At 41.6% G+C, this 25,516-nt stretch overlaps 2 protein-coding genes across 13 annotated transcripts in view; one reads left to right on the top strand and one right to left on the bottom strand.

Annotated features, from left to right (window-relative positions):
- The window catches only part of AKT1 (AKT serine/threonine kinase 1), a 76,822-nt gene extending 72,902 nt beyond the window's left edge, over positions 1-3,920 (top strand). For all 8 annotated transcript variants that reach the window (XM_049828470.1, XM_049828473.1, XM_049828469.1 and 5 more), the window contains one exon: positions 483-3,920. In XM_049828470.1, the coding sequence (XP_049684427.1) occupies positions 483-562 (80 nt within the window). In that variant the 3' untranslated portion in view covers positions 563-3,920. The remainder of the gene's footprint in view (positions 1-482) is intronic.
- Positions 3,921-16,543: 12,623 nt separating this feature from the next.
- Positions 16,544-21,746, bottom strand: SIVA1 (SIVA1 apoptosis inducing factor). 5 transcript variants are annotated; one of them, XR_007509573.1, is made up of 6 exons: positions 21,580-21,746; positions 21,235-21,441; positions 20,648-20,804; positions 19,712-19,765; positions 18,660-18,778; positions 17,050-17,127 (listed from the first exon to the last, which is right to left on the bottom strand). XR_007509573.1 is itself a non-coding variant. In XM_049828484.1 (5 exons), the coding sequence occupies exons 1-5, from the start codon at positions 21,695-21,697 to the stop codon at positions 18,748-18,750; spliced, it is 567 nt and encodes a 188-aa protein (XP_049684441.1). In that variant the 5' UTR covers positions 21,698-21,746; the 3' UTR covers positions 16,544-18,747. The 5 variants fall into 5 exon arrangements, 4 of the variants coding, with proteins under 4 accessions (XP_049684441.1, XP_049684440.1, XP_049684442.1 ...); XM_049828484.1 differs by having other exon boundaries at positions 16,544-18,778; XM_049828483.1 differs by lacking the exon at positions 18,660-18,778 and having other exon boundaries at positions 16,544-17,127.
- Between the last annotated feature and the right edge of the window lie 3,770 nt (positions 21,747-25,516).

Raw genomic sequence — 25,516 nt, 5'->3', positions numbered from 1 at the left:
TATTTGTACTGTTGTCTTTTCCAAATCTGCACATTCCTAATGGAGAATAATTCTGTTTGTGAGTTTTGCATGTGTACATCTGCACACACACTGTGTGTATGCAAGCAGTCAGTTGAGTGTGGAGTAATGTCCATATTCAATCAAAGTATATTTTATTTTCATGGTAACTGAGCACGCTTGATGCTCTGAAATAGCAATTGCCAGAAATTCAGAACACTGAATATGGATTTAAGCAATGCAGCAATTTTAAATGGACATCCGAACAACTGTTTACATACAACAATCGGGATCTTCTGTGATGCCCATTTAATGGGGTGAGATTTAAGACTTCCTGTTTCTTTGTCCCTTCAAGTTGTGGAAGAAGAAGGCGACAGTGAAATTTTCTGAAATAACTTTACTATGCATTATCTTACTGTTTGTTTACTTAAAATCAAAAAGGAAGCAAATGTTGTCTACTTTTTTTTTTCTTTTTCATTTTTCAGATGACAGCATGGATTGTGTAGATAACGAGAGAAGACCTCATTTTCCTCAGTTCTCCTATTCAGCCAGTGGAACTGCTTAATGTTTTGCAATGTTTTCCCATTCAGAAACAAAACAGACTGCATTTTGGGGACCTTACTTCAATGGACACTAGAGAACTTTCTATATTATCTGAATTACAAACTGTGTTTGTATTACAATTTAGATGAATTTGTAGGAAGCCTCACAGATTCTGTATTTAAAACAATTCTTTGATGCATTTTTGAGAAGGAAAACAAATCCATTCTTAAAGTATTACGTCAAGGCTTTTATGCTGAATGACCATAGGTTTTTAAGAATATACACCAAAACTGTTTACTTTAGAAATAATTAAGGTATTCAACATATCAGCAACTCTGACCAGAAAATCCCCTTATTTTATTTATTTCATACAGTTCATTATCTAAATATAGAATCTGCACTCTGAACAATTAGATTTATATAGGAAGATATAAGACTTTAGTAGCTAGTGCAATAATATAAGCAACAAAGTGAACAAACTCTGGAGGGTTAAGGTTCAAACTCATTTTGGACAGCAGTGAAGTGTCATCCAACTCCAGAAAACCAACTATAGGAACAGCATTAATGGCCTCAGTGAGGTAAATCAAAAAGCAAAAGTTATTTTTGTTATAACATCTGCTACAAGACATTACATATCAAACTGAATCCAGTGGAATTGCCACGTTGTACAGATGAGTATTCCATTCTAGACAGTGCATTTAATTATTCCATTTGCATAGAGTGTAGGAATACTTCATAGGATTGGCTTCTCAGAACCTAGAAAACGCCTGATTTACCAATCTAATATGAAATGCAACAACGCAAAATCACCCACTTTCACCACTGTATAAAAATACCATGCAGGTCTAAGTGAGAAATCATCTTAATGAGTGAGTCAGCCAGACAAAAGTACGTTTTGGCACTGAAGTAATGACTTGTTGCCGCTGTTTGGTTTTTTTTATGAAAAGATATATGAATATATATAAACACTTAATGATTTTTTGCATCATGCCAGATCATTTCTTCTTTCTTGAGTGTTCATTAAAGGTATCAGCCAACAGTTCATGGTGCCTTCTCACTCTTGAAGATTCACTTTAACAGTGTTTCCCATGTATAAGAAAAAAACTAGGTTGAAACTTCATATGTGTTTGAATAATAATGGTGTTCAAAAAGTGAATATTTTTTTTGTTTTTCATTTTTAATCTTAGTGGAAAATTCCCCACACCCTATTTTTGTTGTATCATGTTTCTTTGTAATTTTCATAAAAGCAGTCTTATTCTGTCTCTGCTGCGAATGAATTTATTCCATTGTAGGTTGCGTTCTCTTAAATAGCTTTTTTTGTTTTTCATTCTCTTGACTGTATAAAAAAAGATGACATGTACTGCAGTTAACTAGCATTTAATTTTTTTATCTGAAAGGGAGTATGTTATGAAAAACCCTCGCTTCCCCTTTCCATCAGAAACTGCTGTGTTTGCACAGAGAGCCCATCATCTTGACTTTTTTTTTTTAACAACATTCAACTCTAGTATTTTTACTCATGATATGAAAGTTTCCCTCCAAATACTTAAATAAAAATTGCTTTAACAAGTTAGGTTCTTATTTCTTGTGGTAGGAGCTTTCTGAATTTGTAGAGATGCAACAACTGCTCCAGTTCCTTGAGTTTTGATGTGCGTATTACTGAGGGATTTAGGCTTTTCAGCCCCTCCTCAGTTGTTTCATCTCTGTGCTGATCATTATGCAAAGATAATTTTGGAAAATGTTTGTTAAAAGAAATACACCCTGTGCCAGAAATAGTTTGTCTTGAGGTAAATGAGGACAGGCCTCATTCTGCTGTCCTCCTGATGCCAGTGAGATTGTGTTACTGAGGCCCTAATCTTAAAAGGTATTTCTATTCCAGTCACTTGGGCCAGTGTACAATATATAATACTGCATTTCCTTTCTAGGGACTAATATTAATTGCTTCTAGGAGGTAGTTATACAAGGCTGGAATGTCCTTTTTCAAACAAGAATACAGAGAAAAATAAAAGAACGTCAAAGAACAACTGCAGTATGCTTCAAACTAAGCAAAGAAGTTGCGACTGTAGTAAGCCGTTAAACATGCAAAACATTTTTTGGTTCAAGGAATAAGCTGTAGTTCCCAGTACAATTTACTGCACTTTTATGCAAGGAGGGAAGGTGAAAGAAGGGATGTGTGTTTCTGTAGAGACTGATGCTGGACAGCCTGTCCCATTCTGCAAGTACCGTCTCCTAACTGCTCTCCTTCCTTTGCTTCCAAGCCTTCATCTGAGTTTCCAGCCAGCCCAGGGACGAAGTCCAAAGAACTCCTCTGCAAGTCTACAAGCCCTGACAAGTTCTGAACTAACACACTTCATGCATCCAAATATAGGCAACGCGAATGAGCAAAGGTTACCATAATCTGCCCCAGGAAAATCTGGCCTTTTAAATGCAGGAACAGACATGGATCTGGTGGTTCTGCTGAGGCTGATTATGTCTCAGAACAGTATTTTTCTGCCAGTTGTTGCTAATGGATTTTTGTTTTAATTCCCATCTATAAAAAAGAACTTAAAAAATAAATGCCAAAATAGTCTGGGAATCTTAGTATTGTTAGCAACAGTGAGCCATGAGTGCCACACCTGAATGCAGGGTCTTCTGGATATTTTCCCTCATTTTGCCTGTGATTATTAAAACGCCTTGCCTGTTGTCTATAACTGAATGATTACTGGCATTGCAGCTGTCTACCTGCAAACATAAAATGTGTCCTTTAAATTTTGATTTAGCACAGAAAATCCTATCACAAAAGTCTGTATAACCTCAGAGTCATTCACCTTGGATTGCTTTTGTACCATATACGTGGAGACTGCTTAAATCTTGCATGTTCCTTTAGCTTTTTTTATTTGAAAACCCAAAACTTTTCTATCTGTACAGCCACAACCTCCTCATTCTTCCTTCTGGCATTGACAAATGTCATCTTGCTCTGGTGTTGTACGTTGCAGCAAAGATGGTGTGCATCCCAAGTGCAGAACACTGGTAGCGTATGTACGTTACAGCCCAGGAACTTGGTTGTAAACACTCGGATTGGAAGAAAAATAGGAAAAAACCTTTGCAAGAGCAAGTAAGTAACATGGAGTTCTCTGTGTGCCTCTGACTGCAGTCAGAAGATAAGGTTGGCTGAGCGCTGGTCAAAAGAGATACATACACTGCTGCTCTTGCTGTTTGGGGTTAAGAGACATTGGCAGAAGCCAGGTAATTCTGTAAATTCCGTTTTACATTCTCTTGTGTAACTAAGACATCCAGTACAGTCCCATTAGGATATGGCAGGCTGTTTTCCCTTTAAACTGGGCGAAGATCACTGTACTTTATAGCATTCCCAACTCTGCACAAACTATGACCTCCACCCCCCCCACCCCCCCAATAAAACAAACTGCTTTCTTCATTTTTCTTTCTCCACCATCACCCCTCCAGCAGGTAACATCCATGTGCTTTCCAGCTGCTGCACTGCTCTCATGCAGGCCTTGAGTATCTCAGCTGCTATTTGAATTTGTTCCCTGTTTTCCACCTGAGAAAAAAATTATGATAGTTTTGGGACATCTGAGGGTAAAAACTTTCCCTTGATTGTTTGAGTTGGATGATCTTTGCTTTAATTGAGAGTGAATTTTCTTGTCTGCTACTTTGGATTGCTTATGTGCATTTAAGTGCTCAGTACAAAAGTACTGTGTTCTTCATACTCCTAAGTGTTTGTGGGATTTTTAAATCTTTATCAGAGAAAATAACCCTTTGCTTTTTAGAGCATATGCCAAGTCAGATTTTTATCTCCAGGAGCAGGATTTAGGATTGTGGTCCCAAATTGGAGGTCACAACCTGTAGTGGGAATGCAGACTCCAAGTTGGAGACGGAGTTGCGGAAGAGAAGGACACACATGTAAAGCACCTGTGACTGTTGCATGGGTTTTTTGCCTAAGAAGTTTCAGAAATGGTAATTCAGGAGGAAGGTTTGATTTATTTCACTGTGTCTAAAAGAGCTTCAGAGGTAAAAACACATTTGAAGAAACGGGCGAACGTAAAAGGATCTTGTTTCTTCAGTGTTGCAAACAAGTGTGTTTGTCTTCCACTGTTAGCTCAATTTTCTTAATAACAGGGAGGTTAATTGCCACTAGAAGTAAAACAAAAAGAACACACAGTGCCTATAGCAAATGGGAGCTTATTATCCCCAATGCAGCTGAATTTACAGACGTTTGGTAGCTGTCTAATGGAACATATGTTGCATTCTAATCAGGTGATGACTAGTTGCTCTGTGTCTGAAATAATTTTAAACAAAACCATTTTGTTACAGTAGTCCCTGCATGCCACTTTTTTTTTTTTTTTTTTCCTCCCAATTTTAATTTTTGTAACTGCTGGTCACTATCCTGGTTTTGTAAGGATGGTGGGTTCTTCCTTGAGCATCAGATCAAAGACTTTGTATGTGAAAACACTTCTTCCCTCTGTGGTTTTTCAGCGTGCTGGTAGTTTGGTTCTCAGTTTCTCCTTTGCTGAAGCGCTGCTTCATGTGGTTGGTTGCTCCTCACTACCTGTTTCTCTAGAGATGGACTTTAGGAACTTCCTCTTGTGTTATATGTAACCCTGGTCTAACCTAAGATTGTATTTGCAGGAGTTTTTCCACACAGTTTCTTCATTGTCTTCTGTCATATTACTGTCACTGCTTCTATTCTGTATCTTCATCAGGTCTTTGAGTTTCTTTCAGTAAGATAATGACACCACAGATGGCGGTTGCTGTCTTTCTGAGGGTCTCAAATTCTGCACATTTTTATAATAATACATAACTTTCATCCCACAGAAGATACTGTAATTATTCTGACTACAAGAGTGAAAATTCTTTACAGAAACAGAGAAGACACAATCCCTACCCCAAATGCTGTGATCTTTAGTTATTTGTAAACTCCACCATATCTATTTCCTTGCACTAATTGTATTCTTACAGTACTGATGCTGTTAGCCAGAAAACTGTTGTGTAGTACTGAGAAAACCTGTATCAGAGCAAAAAAATAGCGATTGTGATTTTCAGCACGGTGCCTGGGAATTCATAGAAATTGGATTAAAGTGATCATAAAATACATTTTTAAACTTTTTATTGTTTTGGAAAAAAAGCAAAACCAGTAGTGCTGTTCTTCCTTCATCTTATTGAAGTACAGTGATGGCAACAAATTGGACTCCTTTGGGGAGGTCTTGCTGACCATACTTGGAGCAGGGGCACTGGACTAGACAATCTCCAGAAATCCCTGCAAGCTTCAACAAGTCTGTGGGTCTATTCATGATTTAGGTCCTGGATTTGAGAGCATGTGCTTTAGTGAAGGAGCCTTAGTTTTTTGGTTTTGTTTTTTGGGGTTTTTTTTCTATCATCTCTGGTATGTATTTATACTTCCAGACTGACACGACCTCTCTACTACTGTCATACAATCTATGTGACTCGGCACCAGCCTTGCTTTGAGATGCTTCCAAGTAGTACAAATCTGCATTTTTCTCATTTTCTTTTGTCGTTGGCCCTAGTCATCCCAAGTTCACTGCACTTACTGTTTTAAGCAAAGTATGTATCTTTGTTGAATTGATAGGCATTTTATTGCATTACAGTTTTGCAAGTAATTTTCTCAGGGATGTGAAGAGTACATTCTATTCCAGTATATTGTCACTTACTGAGCTGGAGGTTGTTGGCGCATTCCTCTAAAGCAGGAGCACCACCGCTTGCCCTTGCATTGCCTGAGATGGCTGCAGGCAGGCTGGATATTCTAGGTTTCCTCCTGGCATGACTAGGAGAGAAAACCCTAGTGATTACTCCTTCAGGTGAAGGATGATGTCTGCTTTGCATTAGCATTTGCACTCTAACAGGATCCTTTGGCTGTTTCTGAGAGGCTGCATTAACAGCATCGCCACCAGGCACTTCCATCTTTGCTTGGTTTTGGTGGTTGCAGCTTTTCCTTTCCACAGTGTCATGCCCAGAATAGATTCCTTTTAATGTTCTTTTCACCTGTCTGACACAAGTCGCTCGGAAGTTTTTTTCTAGTGCAGGCTGGAGCTGCCAGCTCCCTTAAGGTAGCTTGCACCTGGAGCTGCACAGCTGTACCCTGTGGATTTATATATGCTTCCAGTTTGCTGACTGCTGTTGAAAATGCCAGTTTGACTCCGGTCTCCTGACAGAATTGAACCAGCAGCTCACCACATGTCAGCAGTGCCTCAGTCAATCAGGAGCACCGGCATGGCTGAGGGCAAGGTCTGCGCTGTGGGGGCTCCTTACCCTGAAATTGGCTTTTTATTTTTAATTTAGTGACGTGCAGATCTGACTTACTTTGGGAGAACGATTGCATCATCTTTTCCCCCATACAGGCCTGGAGATGATACAGTGTTTGAGTGATTTTAAATAGCTAATGAACTTCTAAAATGATTTTTGAAGGCTTTATGGATGTGCAGAAAGATCAAAACATAAGCCCTTTAATGAACTTCAGTAATGAAAAAGGGAGTGATACTATTCTTAAGCTGGTTGCAGCATATAGTAAGCTTTCCATATGATACATTCAGCTGCTGCAATTGTTCCTTATTCCAATATTACTGGGGGAAATGAAACTAAACAGGAAGACAGGAATACCTGCTAACAGTCCAGTAATGAGTATAAACCGAAACTGAGAAGAAAACAAAAGAGGTCACTTTTGGTTCAACTGCAGACTGGAAAGTTGAAGAGGAAGGGAAGTACAAGAAAGCAGAACAAAATGTACTTATTTACACAGGTGAGGTTGTCATAAATTTAATGTGTAACTAAGATAAAGGGATTAAACTTATTATCTTCCTTTACTTGATTGTAAAACTTGAAATCACGTTACCTTTCCAAAGTTTTACTTTCTGTGCTCATTTGGTCATCTGTTAAGGAAGTGAGGTCAAAGGTGGCTGCTTGTTATTTAAAATTGATTATTTTTTTATTGTTTTTTTTAATTCTAGTAAGCAACTCACTGAGTTGCAAGGAGGGTGATGCTTCCTGGGCTGCCCAGTGGTTTTTCCAGGTAACTTTGAGAAACTTGTCACACCTGTGCTTTGTCAGAGGTACAGGAGGTACCCGAACAATATAGGAAGGCATTGAGATTGACTGATGAAGTCAGTGTGTGAGTGACACAGTGCTGTCTGAGGTTCCTCTCTGCAAAACAGTTGTGTCAACTTTCTTTTCAGATCACTGCTGGTTACTCGGTTTTTATTAGCAATCTCTCGATAATGTAAAAACACGGGTGCATGTTACAAGAAAGGAAAAGTCAACACAGATACTTTTCAAATATGAAGAAAACCCTAGATATAAATACAGCTATTTTTCTAACAGGTTCAGCTGAAATTTTCACAGTACCGAGATGCATGTGCGCACATGTCTGAGTAGCATATGATACGGGTACGCAGACTGGTGGAGGCCCCGAGCACTCGAGGGCTGCTGGAGAGGAAGGCTGTAGCAGCACAAAGAAGCTTCCAACTCCCCATCTGGAAAAATCCCCCACAGGAGCACAGGCAATGGCACTGCCATCTGTCTGTCTTCTGCAGAGCAGACCTCCTCTCCTGGGAGCAGAAAAAAAGCTGGCACACGGAGGTGGGCTTTCACTTCCCTGCTGCACGGAGGTTGGATGCAGATTGCTGGGCGTTACCTGTAGAGACCAGGCTGCTCTGTTCTGTCCCCCCTCCCTTATTTTAGTCAGTTCTGTCTGAATTCCAGTTCTCTTTATTTTGCCTTTTTCCTTCTGATACCTTCTTCCTTCCCTTCTCTTCCCAGGAGACAACAGATTCCTTCCTCCTCCCATTCTTTTTTATGCCGACTTAGCCTGTTTCTGATCTTCTGCAGTCCTTTCTAGAGGGTGTCTTATGAACTGACATAGTATCTCTTTCAATAATTACTTTGTCTTGGGCAGTGTCCTGATGCTGGATGTTCCTTGGGTCACTGTGGAGACTTCAGTCAGAGACCCAATATACAGTTAAGCTCCCTTTTAAATAATGAAGCTGCAAGACCCTCTTAACCTTGGTGTCTCAGACAAATGCAGATTTAATGAGCAAAAGGAGGTATGGTAGTTAAAGCCTATAGTGTAGTCCTTCCTCTTCCCATCAGCACTATCTGGGTGGGTCAGGACTGGTCTGGGTGTGGGTGAATTTACTAGAAGATACAAAATACCCAAGACAACCAAATATTTTACTTTAGGGATGGGTGTATTAGCTTGTTTTGGATACTACAGTTCTTTAATGTAGCAAAGCTGGGTGAGTTGAATTTTGTCATCTGATCCAAACCTATAGGACCGCTTTACATTGTCTATATGAACCTAAATCCCCAAGTTTCCTGTAGAATCTCGATTGGTGTATTTTGGCATGAAATACTGGCCTAACCAAAATAAAGAAAATGTCTCCCATTGAATTTTAAAGCAATTCCCTATTCCCATTGGTATTTTTCATATCAATTCTGCTCCAGAAGCCCAAGTAGAAATTACTAGGGCATGAAGAGGAGGCAACTGCCCACTGCCTTTCATCCTTCTAACTCTACTAAAGAAATAAGAATGTGTGGAGTCAGTTGCTTTCCAAAAAAATAATCTGGTCATCCCTTACACTGTGGCATCCATTTCTGTTCCAGGGCATCCCTAAGTTTCCAGCTGATAAATGTCAGAAACCTGGGGAAAGCAAACTAGACCATTTCTCTGCCCTTTATCTAGCTTATCTTTTCATTGTGGGACGAACTATCAAGTTTAACTTACCCAGAGGTCTCTATAAAAATAGAGTTAAATCCCTGATAAGACATTGACTGAAAATTGCTAATGGAAGACCTTTACATATTATCTTAAAAACTCTTATAAACTCTTCAGAACTCTTTAAAATATGGGAAACTTAACATCAACCTTTCTTCAGCATCCTCAAGTTCCCTGCCTCAGTCTGCAGACTGTACATCCCAAGACCACTTTTCTAGTGGTGTGAAAGGCTTGCAGTCCAACTCAACAAAACTAGTTAAACTCTCAGAACACAAGAATTAATCATGTCCTTTCCCATCCTCCTGCAGAACCACTGAGGCTTTCCATCTCTGGCACCCATCCCTTATTATCCCCTGGGTACCCACTGATCGAATTTTCTACAAGGAGCTGGGGGGAAGTCCTGTCAGACAGCTCTGTGAAAGTTGCCCAAGAAGTTTCAACACTCTATTCCTGGATGATACTGTCCCATCCTATAGTTACCCTGCTTGGCTCCAGCTAGTTTGCAGATGCAAAAATAAAAATCAAGACAATATAACCTACATAGTCCTCCCCTCCCCCCCCCCCCCGCCCCTTATTAAGGCAGTTAAGTGAAATGAAAACATATGGACGCCATAAATTCTTTTGTGAACAGCCTTAGTTTAAATACTCAGCCAAAGCAATGGTTATCATTAAACAAATAATAGCACTAGAGCATAACAAAAGTTATATGCAGGACACGATCCTCAGCTGCGTAGCTCAGTTTGCCCAGTGACACTAGGCTGATTTACACCAGTCTTTTGGACTTGGTGTTGGTGCAATCAGCTAACTAAGTGCTACGAAAGCAACAAGGAACCCACACTATCCTCTTGCAAACCTTAAAGAAGTGCTCTTGCAGCTTGCTAAACTGTGAATGAAATGATGTTTTGTAGTGTTTGCGGAAGAACAGTACATGAACATTGGAACAGGCTGCCCGGGGAAGTGGTTGAGTCACCATCCCAGGAGGTATTTAAAAGACATATAGATGTGTCACTTAGGGAGATGGTTCAGTGGTGGACTTGGCAGTGCTAGGTTAACGGTTGGACTCGAACATCTTAAAGGTCTTTTCCAACCTAAATGATTCTATGATAGCAAATCTCTCAATAAACATACAGCATAATCAAGAATGTATCCACAGCTAAGCAAACCAGACTAAAACAACAGAACTAAAATACTGCTGGAGACAGGTTTAAATATAGACTGACCCAAAAGCATGTGAAGAACAGTTCTACTTCTGGGGCAAACTGTCTCTCAGTAATATGAAATGCCATAAGCAATGTGTCAGAACAGTTTGCTGTAACAAACACGCACACATCCCCCTTCCAGCCTACTGATTTTTTTTTGGTAATTAATGGTAAATTCTTACGTGCAATCTAGGTGTTCCCAAAGCTTTTTGAAGAGTAATGAAACTTTAGAGCACATTACATTAAAATAAGTATCAAAATAATGATCTTAAATTTATGTCACACCTTCCAAGAAGCTCAGTTCGGTTCATAGCACTTTTGCTTGTGTGGTATCTGACCAGATTGTCAAAACCCATTCTTACAGGGTGCTGCAGGGTACTATAACTTAAGTGATTCATGCATGCAGCTGTTGGAACTGCTTGTTGGGTTGTGAAAAAGCTCACAGTGCCAAGTGCTGATCTAAGAGAACTCAGATCTCCATCAGCCGTCTTGGCTCTGAGTAGTTACTGAACAACAGATGGTAGCATGAGTTAAGCAAACTAAGAAAACATTCTGAGTGGAGGAATAAAGTTAAAAGCCTCACAAGAACTGAAATTCTTGAGAAAATACAGAGAACAAGTGTTGAGGTTTGAACTAGTTTTCATGTCCAAGTGATGTATACCACTAAACTTTAAAGAGTAGTCTTGTTTCTGAAGCACTCATTATGATGAAAGTTTTCATTTAACTTTGGGCAGAAGAGACTATGCATGAAATTAATATTATGGACATTTCAGATACAGCTCAAAGCCACAACTCTTGTGTATTAAGCTACACTTGCACTGTAAAACACAACCAAAGACAATACCTGGCACTAAGGAAAAAACAAAAGAACCCCAAATCATGTCATTTTGCAGTAGATTACAAGCACCAGCAGCAGTGAAGCATCATGAGCTTTGGTGAACTCTTCAGCAGAGCAAGGACAGCACAATTTCCATAAATGGAAAACTTACTAGTGTTAAAGTGAACAGAAGTGCACAAGCTCTTGCTGTATCCATATCAGTAGCATCAGTACAGAAGGGACAAAGTCAGTACAAGATGTAAGGAAAAAAGTTTATAGCAATGATCCTAAACACAAATACATAGATACATGAAAGTGCATGAAGTAAACAAAGAATGGACAACTTGTACCAGTGAAGAGGGAAAGTTCCTCTAACCTGGTTTACAATAACTTCTAGATCTTGGTCTCACTAAGACAGTGCACTCCAATATTGGATAGGTGAGGAACACAGGGTATTTTCCAGAATTACAGATGCTTGTGTTCAACAGTGCTCAGGAGAATTCACATGAATGAAGCAGTTTTCTACAGAACTTCTTTACTCCATGCGATGGCCAAGAAAACTAACATGAAAGTCTGACCTGTCTAAATATACAGGTATCATAAACCAGCTCTGTAAAGTAGCAATACATGTGACTATATCCAACTGAGACCAAGTTCTCTCATTTTCAGAACAACCTGGAGTTAAACCACTCATCTTCTGACGAAACAAGGTACAAAGAAGTATTTCAGCTGGCTTTCTTCTAACCTTTGTGAGGAGACCATGAAAACTTGCACATTGACTATGTATTTTCAGCCTTACATTTCACTATATTTTAATTCCTTATACTGTTCATCCAAACTGACTACAGGCCCAGGTCTCTAAGCTTGTTTTCACTGGGTTTAAAAATATTTTAAAATCTAGTTTGGGGCAGTAAATAATCTTGCTGTCATGGAAAGAGGAATCAGAACAATCGGACTACTCATTTAGCAAGGTATTACTCAGTGCAAGAAAGCGTGGGAGAATCAAGCTCCTAAAATGTAAGTCAGTGGGACTAAGATACATAAAAGTGCATTAATTTTTGTATGTAAGCTACTTGGTTGAAGATTTAATTATTTATTTCTTTAGGGTCAGGAATCTTTATTCTGTGAAGTACTGCACTCTACAGCACAGCCCACCAAAACACTTACGGATATGAGTAAGTTTCATCATATCAGTAGTTCTAGCAGAGTAAACAGGATGTAAGAGTGGACACACTCAGACCACATATCCTTTTACCAGTTCCTCATTTCTGACTAGCAGTAATCAATGCTCAGCAGAACAGAAAAAGAATGTAGCAGGTCTAAGGCTGCTGAAGGGTTTCAACAGTACTATCAATTCCCAAGTGTATTCAAAAGCACCATACATGATTACAGAGCCTTGCAATCCCAAGAAAAAACATAAAATACTTGTGCTTTTGATACTCTGAAGGCCACAGACATGCCCTGTCTGTGAAGTGGAAGTCTCCAGGCTTCCCGTCCCTTAGCGTTTTCTCTCTGCACTGTATGGTCTTCAGGACAACTAAAGCCTCTGTGTGCACCAGTAACAGCTCTGGATCTCACCATGCTGGCTAGCAGTTTGCCTTTACCATAACAAGGACACACTGACTCAGGTGCGACCCAGGACACCCAGGTCCTTTTCTGCAAAGCCGTTTTCTAGTCCGTCAGCACCCAGCCTGGGCTATGGATGGCATGACTCTGTCCCCAGAGCAGGGCTTTGCATTTACCCTCACCAAATCCAGGAGGCCCCTGCCAGCCCACTACTAGGACTTGCTGAAGCTCCTGTGCCACCATCCTTCAGGTACTGACCACTGCTGCCAACCCAGCATCATCCAGGGACTGCCCAAGGGTCTGCTCTATCTCATCGTCCAGGTCACCAGCAAAGACGTCAAGGAGCATCAGCTCCAGTAACAACTCCTGAGCAATGCTACTAGTAATCTGCTGCTGGTTGGGTTTGCCCTGCCTGTCACAGCCCTTTGTGTGACAGTCCGGCAAAGCTTCTACCCACCTTACAGTTCACCTCTCCAATAGAGCTTCTACAACGGTACTTTCAGGGACTGCGTTGAAAGCCTTGCTAATGTCAAGGTGAATGACATCCATTTCTCTCCTCTCATCTGGTGCTGCTCATCTCATCAGAAAAGGCAGTTAGCTTGATCAGACATAATTTGCCCTTGATAAAATTGTGTTGACTGTTCCCAATTATGTTCTTGTCCTTCGTGTGTCTGGATATAGTCCTAGACACAGCTTTTGTGAGGATTCACACTATAATCTTCCTGTGGACTGAGGTCAGACTGACCACCCCATAATTCCCGAAATTGTTGTCTTCAAAGAATGGCATAACCCTCACCTTTTCTCAGTCATCAGGACCATCTACCAGTTGCCACTGCCATTCAAAGGTGATGGACAGCAGCCTTCTAGTGATGTTAGCCAGCTTGCTCAGCACCCTCTAGTAGATTTCAAAGTCCAGCATTACAGTCCTACTATTGGTATAGCTATCGCCATACTTTCACATCTTTATGAGAAGCAACTTTACTAAAACAAAATGTGGAATGTGGGTGTTTGGGGGGGTCTTTTGTTGTTGTTGGCATTTGGGTTTTTTTCAGAAAAGAGTGATATAACTTCCATATTGTCTGGCATATAAATACCCTTGTTTACGATACTGATACCTTAAAATTCAAAAGAAAAAAATGTGATCAATTTATGTTTATGCATATGATTTACATTTTGCTTTTGTCTTTGTAGAGAGCAAAATGGTCCATTTTGAATTTCAGGCTATCTTTTATGAATGGTACAAAGTATTTTGGATTAAAAAAATTCTGTTTTGGAAACATTTGTTTTGGACCTACAGATCTATGAGGGGGATAGTTTAAAAACACTAACCCCCTACCCCCCCCAACAGTCCAATTATAATAGTATCAATCAAGCTGTGAGGACTTGAGAAAAAACTCAGAACTTGGGTAACAATCTACACAAAACTAACATAGTGATGCCACCCTGTGGCTACAACATGAAACTTCTGCTGAAAAGGTAAGATGAAGGGTTATGTTTTATCTTCCAATCAGAATAAAGTGGACTTCTGCACAAGAAGCTCCTGGCAGTTTTCAGAACTTCAGTGCAAGTTTAAGAGCATATGTAGAACAGATCAAGATAGTACCTGGTGATACTATGTTGATTTTGATATTGCTGTGCAGGTTATCAAGTGGACATCTGGCACCACTACCTACAACTGTATTTGTCAGGGAAAGAACAGAAAAACATCCATATCTTACAGAGAAAGGGACAACAGAACAAATGACAAGGGGAGAACTATTACATTTGAGTAAAACAATTTAAGCAAATACAATTAAATAAATCCTAAAGTTTAAAAGTAAATCCTACAACAACAAAATGTTTAAGCAATAATAACCTCTGCAAGAGATAAGTAATATAACATCTATCACTAGGTTTTAATGGAAATCACAACCACAAGAACTAAAAACTTGTAATTAAAGTGTAAGCTATAATCATTTGATTCCAGCTGCAGCTTTTCCTAAGGGAAAAAAACAAAACAACAAAAGCCCAGAATACACAACACTAGCAAATATCATTAAAACTTGTATTACAATGGTAGCAGTTCAAAATGCAATCAGCTATAAGAACTATGGTATTTCAGTATCTTTAGAAATAAAGTATCTATACAAAAGTAAAGTTATATACATAACTGTGATAGTCATTAAAATATTATAAAATATACAGTGTCTGATCACTTTCACTCTATTGCAATTTTATTAATGTAAAATATAAAGTAAGATTTAGAATAATTTTCTTTCAATTTTCTATCCACAAGCAGTGTTGGTCTTTGAATTACATAGCTCCTACTTATTTTTAAAGAAGCGTTAACATTTTCTAAAGTCTCTTCGCTACTTTTAATAGGTTAACCAATTTGCTTCAAAATTAACAAAACACAATGTTCAAAGCTTTGCTACCTTCCCCTGTAAGATTCAGTAATGAAAACCCCTAAAACAGCACAAGGAAACTCAACATCACAGTACACGTGGTCTTTCTTAACTTTATCTGTCCTCATGCAAAAGCCTGCTGGAAGAAAGACAGTCTCTTGGAAGAGCCTCCCACCAATCCTCACATTTCACATTTGCAAAGCTGTAATACCCAATGTTACGCTACAAGTTTGGCTATACAATCTTTGTGCCGCTGTAAGCAGTTTTGTTCTGCGCATCAGTAGAGTTCTTCTGTTGGGTGGTTTGAAGTTTTCCTCCCCCTGCTTGGACAACCCCACACATTTCTACAGTAGCTTGGGATCTAAGCTTAGTCTAACAATCGATGGTAAACTACTCCATAGAACAGAGGACAAGCTTGATGTGTACAGAATAAACTGTGGAGATATACTGCCACACTCTATACTAACTGGAGTTTCCCCAAGCACCGAGTGAGGACTTCATGCGTAGGTAGTCAGCACTATTGGAATCTGGATGGAAGGTAAAGGTGGCACAAATAGCTAATAGTTGCATCACCTGCCATGATGAAACAATATTACAACTAACCAAAAATTACAGAGGAGTAGTATATGTAAGTTTGTACACATACAGCATAGGTAGGAGTTTAATGGTAGTTAAGTTTTGGTAGGATTCAATTTTTTAATACAGTCTGATCTTGTCAAAACACTAAACCCTTCATGCAACTACTACAAGGGTCCTGAATGGAGAAAAACATAAGTATGTATTATTTGCATAGTGCTGGCATTTGCTGTTGTCTAACCAATTCACCTTGAGGCTAGTTGTGCGTTTTCAGAAGAACGAGACCTAACAAACCTAGAGACAAAGATAAAGTTTCCATTTCTACTTCTTTGTTGCGCCTGTTCAGAAAAGATTCAGAAGACTTAAACCATTTGTAGATTGCTGCCACATCTTAGTATCTCACAGCCGATGGTAGCAAATACAGCACAGAAGCAAAGCATAAATATCTTGCCCATATTCATAAACAGAAAAAGGACATAATCTTTCGCTTACACCCAAATAACTTGGGTTTTGTGCCCTGTCCTAAAATACAACTACATCTCGTTATCACCTGCTCAGAAAGAAGAAAAATGAATTGGCTACAAGTCAAGGTCCAAATGCATAGGACAATAAAACAAAAGGAGCAGCAAAGGCTTAGGTGCTGGCTGTATTAAACAAAAGATGTACCGATCACACAATGGCAGTGGTTAGATTTGTGTCCTGAGCTAAGATTTTGGGGGTTGGTTTTTTGGGGGGGGTTTGTTTGGTTTTTTTTTTAGGTTGTCTGGATCATCTGTAGAATGGCTCACTTTTCTCTTGGAAAGCAAACGGGCTTCTGACCTGATCTGCAAAGCATAGAGGAATTACTGTGCACACAAGACTAAGGTTATTTGTGTAACCACTAAATCTGATCTACACACCAAGAACACAACATTACTACGAGGGATGCATGTAATGGATAAATGCTATTGAAGGAGGTAACTCAAGTGTATTTGATCTTTTCACTGAAGTTCTTCAAAATATTGTGTGGTTTTATTCTAATGCAGATTGTAGACACTGGAGACTACTGAAGTCATTTACCACCTTAGACTGTCCTTAAAGGAATATCTGGTGTTTCTGAAACCATACATTTCTAGTATTTACTCACATACTAGGCTTAAAAGAAATTGTTTTACCCTGATCAGATCAGCTGACTTCCTTTTAGACATAAAACTGTGCCCTTGGAGACTTATTTCACCAGTAATGATATACAGGCCTCAGAAGAAGTTTCTCATCCATCTGTAAAATCATTAGTGTAGGATATTTTCACCCAACATTATGCTGGCTCCTCGGAGGATCTCCTTCCCTCTGAACACCAAGAAAACTTTTATTTTTGACACTTTGCACAGAATAGGAGGGGAAGAACATATGATAACAACAACAAAACACAGTATAAAAAATAATTTCCTGCTCAATTAATAAACCAGTTTCTCTGGCTCTCCTATGCAGTCCTAGGAGTACCCAACGTACAGCTCCTTGACCAGCAGCAACATACAAAGCCTTGTGAGTAGGAGTAAATTAGACAAAGAGGAAAATCTTTGGACCTCTCACCCAAAGATTTTTCCCTTCCCATAGTTCTTTCCTGTAGGCAATATAAAGATTTAAAAACGGTCCCCAGTCCTACCTCCCATTGTTCATCTAAGAACTGCAGGCCTAGAGCAGGAACTTTCCTCAATAATATTTGAATCTTTTGGGAGATACAAGCACATGAGAAGCAGTTTTTAACACCTTCTGAAGCCAGAGAAGCAAGCCAGCTGGTAACCCACTAAAAAAAAACATTTCTTCCATGTGCGATGCACCATCCCTGTGCAAGAGTTGATTACGCTGTTCTGTTGTCCTCCTGCCCTGCTCCTCCCAGCCACTAACCCCTCTTTTCCAGCCCTCTCCTCCTGCTTTTTCCTTCTCCCAGCTCCTCACTCTGCATCAGGTATCTGTCCTAACAAACAACCATCTTTCAAGGAGCAGGCTAGCGGATAACAAATAGAACTTTAAGCCATGAAATCCATGTCATTGTTTACAGAGGACATCTTTCCATGAAATACAGCAGTGAATAAATGAGCCAAAACCCCACATTTATCAACTACTTTGAAACACAAATCATTTGTAAACAACATGTCTCATCTCTCCAGGAGCCTAGAAGTAAAACAGTATTTTCAGTCTCTCACCGTCAGGAGAGAATGAGAAAAAGCAGACACATACTTGAAGGTTTCAGTTTGAAAAATATGCTTGACTGAAAAACATTTCTGTTCACTGCTTAAGGCTTCAAATGAAATGAAGCCAAGTTTTAAAATTCTTTCCTAAAACTAACATTTAAAGGCAATAACCCACAGATTCTTCCCATTCATAAAACCCATCTCTGTGTTTTAAGGTGATTACCACAGCAACATTTTTATCTGCCCTATGATACCTGACAGCTGGGAACTGCACCAGAAATCTGGCATCACTCTGCCTTAATCTATTACAGTTTTGAAAAGATAGATAATACTGTGGAATCACTGCACACTGACTAATACTTCCACTACCAGCTCACCTGACTGACTTATGACTTTTTCTGTTTGTTTTGGGGGTGAGGACAAGATACATTTTACAGTTGCTCATAATCAAGACTGGAGTAAGAACTAGCAAACTCCCATTTTAATTGGCTTCAAAGCATGCAGAACAGGGAAACAAACCAGATCCATCAGGCACACTAGGCTAGCACACAGATGGTTGATTTAGTAGTGAGGTGACACCCACCCCTCCCACCAGGATACCCTAAAGGGCAAAAATGCTTTTGAAGTGTCTCTGTGTAGTTATACAAAGTATTACACGGGGGGCTAGAAAAAAAAGTCAGCTTGTACTTCATTGTAGCTCATATATCCAAAGACGTCCAATGTGCAACTATGAAGTACCACTCTTGAGCAATAGCTATCACCTCACCCTTTACATCTATTGTTCCATTTTGGTTAGTTGCAGTATTCTGAAATGTAAAAATACCCAGTATGCTTTCAAAAGCATGTCAAATAAAGATGTCCCTCAACTTGCATTGCAAGGGCCTTTCAGTGTCTTCAAATAGAAGTGGCTAGAGTGGAAGGGAATAGGTAAAAAAATGTTACCTCACGCAAAACACACTAATCACAGTTGAGAAGGCTGGGAAGCATGAGTGGCAGACTTTGCTTTGGGAATTCAGGGCAAATAATTTGGGAAACTGAGTATTAGCTATGAGTGCCATGATAATTTATTTTTTCTCTCAGCTCTGTTCTTTTTCTCCTACAGTCTGAAATCAGCCACTTAAGTCATCGTTTTCCTGAGATGAAGACCACTGTAGTTTTGTCTTACGTATAGGTGGCTTGCAAAATGAAAAGTCTGGTGTTTTCAAAAATAGTAAAAGAAAATTATTTTGAGGGGCTTTGCAGTAGGACTTAATGATAGTCTCACTCCTACAGCACAAACAATACTCAGCAAACTGGTCTCTGCAGTGATATGAAAGGAAAATGAAGGATGAGCTAGTTTATGGAGATGTACACTTCAGTGCTGACCATCTTTCAGACCACTTCATGAGCTATTTTTGAGTGGGTATTCAGGACAATATGAAGTTCACAGTGTAGAAGATACACTTATACAAACAAGCTGCTTTCCAAGAAAGACCTTGCAAGGAGGGTACAGGAAAATTAGTCTTTGACACTTAACTACTAAGAAGTTAAGCCTGGTGTATAATTGTTCTTTTTATCAAAGTTACCATGGAAAGAACAATTAAAACCATCCAAGCTGTCAGTAATAAGTTTGTGACGGTTTAAAAAAATTTGACCAGAAATCAGCAAACTCTCCGCTTGGAAAAACCTTCAGGCATAGCTGATTTTCCTAGTTAGCTCACAAAGAAAACATTGTGTGTCCAGAATAGATTTACACTCACCTGAAAGCACATGAGGAGCAACCGATTTCTATTCTGATCCCACAAAAGTGTGTCCTAACACGAGCAACAAGTGGAGAGACACTGGATGAATATTCTGAATTCTGTATCACATAAGGAACACCAGGTAAGAGCACAAAGTGGCCCCCTTCCAGATAGGCAAATCACAACTAGGGAAAAGGAGAAAGTTGACCCGAAATAATCTAGAAAGCCTCAAAATATAAAAGTTTATTTAGCTACAATATTAAAAAGTACAATATAAAGATATAAAACATAGAAATTCCATAATTAAGTCACATGCTAAAAGGATTAATTGACCAGCCGTAAGGAGGAGACTTCACGAAATTTATGGACATCCTAGCCATAAAGGCTATTTCATCAAGTTTCAGACTTGAAATATTGAACAACCATTGCAGAGAACTTGCTCTCCCACATCACCATAACTGGGGGGGGGGGGGGGGGAGAAGAAAAAAAAAAAGAAAACCGAAAGAAACAATGTCAGTGTGTCTTCTGTTTCTGGAACATAACAAAAAGAATGCCATCCTATTCCATTATCAACTGTAACCACAGGACTCCCACGCAGCACACTCATATCATAGAATTGTTAACAATGATGGCAAAAACTTAAGATTACTCCTTGGGAGCGCATTCATTCATCACTGGCCAGCATACTCTATTGCTGGTGGGAAAGCAAGTGGAATTTTTGCCTCCTAGAACACTTAAATGAAGAGCTAAACGAGACTTGCACTAAGACTGATTAGACTACTTCATGCAGACATTTTATTTTCCATGTTTCAGACAGTTTTACTGCTGCTAAAGCAACCTGAGAAGAGTTCCTTTACGTGGATGAGCTAGATATCTGCTGGGTCTTCATAGGCTACAGCCAATCTTCAGGGCATATATAATTAAAATAAGCTTAAAAATTCAAAAGGCACTTACTCAATAGTGGAGCACAAAGAACAGGTAACTGTGTTACAGCAGCTGCAGAGCCTGCTGCAGTTCTGGCAGACAAACCGGTCGCACTGTGTACATGCTTCCTTGACATCAGCAGTTCTTACACACGATGAACAGGCTTTGGAAACTCCCACGGGTGGAACTGCTTTGAAAAGATGCAGTTAAGAAGAGAGATACTTTACAGCAAAACAGAGAAAGCACCTGGAATTCCGTTCTAAGAACTGCAGAGCGTGGTTATCTCCGCTCAGCGCTACAGCCACAGGCGGCAGCAGGCACCAAGCACCGGGCCCGCTGCTTGTAACCTTGTCAGTACTTTTTCTGCTCAATGGCAGAGACCACCAAGAGATTCTCCAGCAGACCATACGTGCAACAGTTTCTAAATCCGCCAGCGGAGCTCAAATCTAACGCTTCCTTTAAAAGAAGACAACAAAGAAGGACGGGGGGGGACACAGCCTCCCGCCCCCCCAACGTGTGCCTGGAAGCCCGGCGGGCAGAGAGCAGCGCCCGCGGCCTGGCTCCAGGCAACACCGCAGGGCAGCGCCGGCCCCCCTGCCCGCGGCGGGCCCACTCACCCTTCTCCGTGGCGGCGGGGCCCCTCAGCAGTCTCCCGTCGTGGCCGATGAGGAGCTGTCCGCTCCACCGCCGCCCCGCTCTGCCATCCTGGGCCTCCCCGCCGGGCTCCGCCGAGCGGCTGACCGCCCGGGCGGCGGCGGGGCTGGCGGGCCAGGCGCCCTCCATGTAGGCCTGGGCGCCCCTGAAGAGCAGCCGCCGGGTCCGCTCTGCCGGAGGGGAGGGAGAGGAGGGTTAGGGGCGGCTTCGCTCCCCTCACACCCCGCCGCCAGGCCCGGCAGCTCGGGCACAGGCCCGGCCCGGCCCGGCGACGGCTCGCGGCCCTTCCCGCCCTCCCTCCCCCTCACCGAAGACCTCCCGCCGGTACTCCTCGCCCCGCACGCCGCGGCTCAGCTCACGCAGCCCCACGCGGGTTTTCAGCTGGAGCGGGGCCGCCTCCCCGAAGGGGCAGGAGCGCTTCGGCATGGCGGGACCGGCCCGCCGCCGCCACCACCACCACCCCCTCCCCCCACGGCCGGCCGTTCTCCGCGGCATCATCGCCGCGCAGGGCCAATGGCGGGGCGGCAAGAGGGGGAAGCGCGAGGGGGTGGGCGGGGCCGGCCCCGCCCCTCCGCCGCCTCCCTCCTCAGCCTGAGGTACTTCGGGGCCGGCACCGCCCGGCGCTGCCCGCCGGGAGTCCAGCGCTTTGGCCGCAGGAAAAATTTCGCTTTTCGCCGCGCCCCGAGCGCCCGCTGCCGCCCGCCGGCGCCGTCTGCGGCGGCCGGCTGGCCCTGCCGCTCCTCACGCGTGTCGGCGGCCGGAGGTCGTCCGCTCCTCCGTGCGTCTGGTCCTTGGTGCGAAGAACCCGGCAGGACAAAGCGAAACGAGGTTTTGAAACTCGGGTTTGCCAATAAACCCTCTTTCCCCGTTAGTGGTTTCGGACTCGCCTTCCTTTCCACAAGGCCTGCGGGTTACGCCTGGGTTCGGGCGCACCCAGTTCTTCCTAAAACTTGAACCACCTGCTTTGGCTCTAGCTGTCTCAGTGCTGTAGAACCAACGAGTGCAAGAATTCACTTTTATTTAAAAAAAACAGCCCAGAGGCTGGAGAACCTCCGGCCGGCCAGGGCCTGCTAACAGGGAGAGCGGGTTCGCCACTCGCGGCGCGAGGCGAGGCGGCGGGGACTGACGCTCGGCCTCAGCTTGGTCACCCGAGCTCCCTGAGACTTTCTGCTGTTGTTGTGTGACCAGGAATTACTACAATTAATTTGCTATTTATAGGTAAACTGTCTACAGCAGTCTCGGTATCGCTTCACCGGTCAAAAGTGTCGTGTTCAAGTCCAAGTAGCAGTCAGTCTGGTTGCTATGTATATTTTGAAAACACGTTGTTTTCCGCAGGGCAAACAAGACCTTTAAAACTGGCGGTGGTGTCCCTGGTGCAATGCTGTGTGTCATTTGAAGAAGGCAATCACTCAGGACAGTTGTATTTCTTCCAGAGAGGTTTTTGAATTCAAACCTTCACTTGTATGTACGCTAGGGCAAAATCACGACCAAATATAAGGGTGAACACCAAAACCATACTTCCACTAGCTGCTGAACTGCTGCTAGTTTGCAGGCACAATCATACTGATTTCATACAGGTTAATGTGGGGTTTTTGTTTTCTTTTGTTTTCTTTAGTTGTTTTTTTTTGTTGTTGTTTTTTGTTTTGTTTTGGGGTGGGTTTTTTTTTCTGTATAGCTGATCAGCCCAGGCTTGTGGTCTGTGGAGTGGAAGCTACAGTTGTAATGCACAGTAATTCACAAAAATCCCTTCTGAGAGCCAAAGTCTGACTCCTGTCATGCTTTCTTTAGCTGTGAAGATTTCTACTTTGGCTTTTTCTGCATGCACTTGCAAAGGCATGCTTAAAGATGTTTGGCAGACAATTTGCCACTGCACATTGAAAACTTATGGTCTTCTCTTTCTCTTTAAGGAAATTTCTTTGTAAATATTCATTAGATATACATTCTGATGTCCCTGAAGGTCTCTGGGGAATATGGGTGAATGAGAATGTAATCCCAGTCAGATGGAGCCCTGTCAGGATAGAGGGCAGCAGATCACACGTTTCATTAACACGGCGTAGGATAAGTGTGGATGGAACTTGACTGTCTGAGAACGGCATGAAATACAAAGAAAAAAGTTAAAAGTGCTGTTCTGTTTGTGAAGGAGTACTCTGAAACACTCATCTCAGAATATGAAGTAGATTTGAAAGTAAGCAGCCTGTGCTGCAGCAGTGTTTCTGGTACTGTCACTGAAGGGTAAATTTAAGGGCACTTTCCCTGAGGGCTGATTAGGTTTGACATGTGCCACCACCACCCCACTGCAGGGCAGATGCAGAAATCTTCTGTTGCAGCTGAGTCAGCCTCAGGTAGTGACATCTCTTAATTGCTTTGCAAGCTCCAAACTTAACAACATCTGTTACTGACCAGCTATTCCCTATTTGTAAGCTATGAAGGCAAAAAAATCCTGTCTGGTCTGTACCAACATACCTTAGCATCCTACAGGGAGGGAAGTGGTTCACCTGCCAGTCTGTTGACTTGTTACCCAACAGAATGATTCTGAGTCTTTTATTAGTTTCATAGCAGTAAGCCTTGAGGAAGGTCCACTGGTGATTTGGAAGTAGAAGAAAGGCTGAGATCTGATCTGGCAAAGCTTGCTGGCATTGAGCGCTCATGAAAATTAATGCTAACGACTTCCCAAGTTAGTTAATGAGATCATGTGTTACATTACGCGGCTTCTGAATGTGAAAAAGCAACCCAAACAAATCCCAGACCACTAATGGTAATTGTGAAATACGATGATTTTGGTTTATCCTTGAAGACATGCTTGTGAAAAAAAAAAGCAGAGAATAAAAATGACAGTCTTTTTCTTGCTCCTTTGCTTCTCCTGTGCCTGTGTGAATATTACAGACAAATTGCCTGGTTGACAGCTTTGTCACTTACAGAACAAAGAAAAATTTAATTTATTTTTTTTCCAATAGTTTCCATTTCCAGTAAGCAAATTTAAAGAGCAAAATGGATTGTGCTCACTAAGTCTGTCTTTCCTAATATTCTATCTCTGCCAGTGCTCTAAGAAAGTCAGGGCACCCACAGAAGGACTCTGGCCATAGTTCACCTTCTTCGATTCTAGCAGTTTAAAGCTCAGAAATTTTCTGAGCCAAAATTTCCGTCTGGATCTTAATGTTTAATAGCTGTCAGTAGGCCCACTCTTCATGAATTTGTCCAGTCCCCTTCTCAAAACTGGTAACGTTTTGTTTATCTTGTCTAGCAAGGTCTATAAATTAGTAATGTATTATTTTTTAAAAAATGCTTCATCAGGTTTGTTTTCAGTTTGCTGCCTGTTAATTTCCTTGGATGTCTCCTATGTCTGGTTTTATAAAAAATAATGAATAACCATTCCCTATTGACTCTCTGCATAACATCCATGACTACAAAGACGTCTGCTATATCATCCTCCTTCATCTTTTATTCAAGATGAAATATTTTGCCATGTTGAAGCACTCCTTTGCAGTGCGTCCCGATCCACATCACCTGTGCCACATCCCCGTTCACGGCACAGGAAAATTCTCTAACGTGCACTGTTGCTCTGGAGAGCGACTGGGGTGCATGGGAAGGGAGGGAGGGAGCCCCGGGTGCCCCAAGAGCTCTGGGCAGAGAAGGACTAGGTGACTGAATGTACCCAGCATACCTAAGCTACAGGGTACAGACAGCCTCAGATATCATTTTCCATACCTCTCATAGTCTCTAACGTCCTTCCTGAAGCTGGGTGGCCAGTGCACCAGCTGCGGGGATGCTATGCACTCGGACAGCACAAATCTAAAGGTGTTTCCTTCTTGGTCCCTTCCCTGATAATTCTTAACATCTGCTTTGTCATTTTGATTACTACTGAAGTACCAAACTGATGCTTTCAGGGAACTATTCGTAAATGGTTTACAGCATCACTCCCCTGAGTGCTACTCACTTAACTCAGAACCCATCACTCTATATATATAACTGAGGCTATCTTTCCCCCACGTGTACTGCATACTTACTGACACTGCCAATTTATTGCCCCTTTGGTATCGTGAGAGCCTGGAAAATACACAGCTGCAGCTCTTCCCAGCTGGCTTTTGGATTTGACTTTTAACAACAATGCAGCAAACACGTATACTGCACTGCTCATCTCCTTGCCTCAGAGTACTTATAAATATGTTGAATTGCCAGAAGCTTCCTCAGGTTTACCAATATACAGTCCTCAGGATTACACCGATCCCTTTGTAAGAACTGGCATTG

Source organism: Accipiter gentilis, chromosome 25 (genome assembly GCF_929443795.1).
Source record: "Accipiter gentilis chromosome 25, bAccGen1.1, whole genome shotgun sequence".
In the NCBI taxonomy this organism is placed as follows: Eukaryota; Metazoa; Chordata; class Aves; order Accipitriformes; family Accipitridae; genus Astur; species Astur gentilis.
This window is presented reverse-complemented; position numbering and strand designations above follow the sequence as displayed.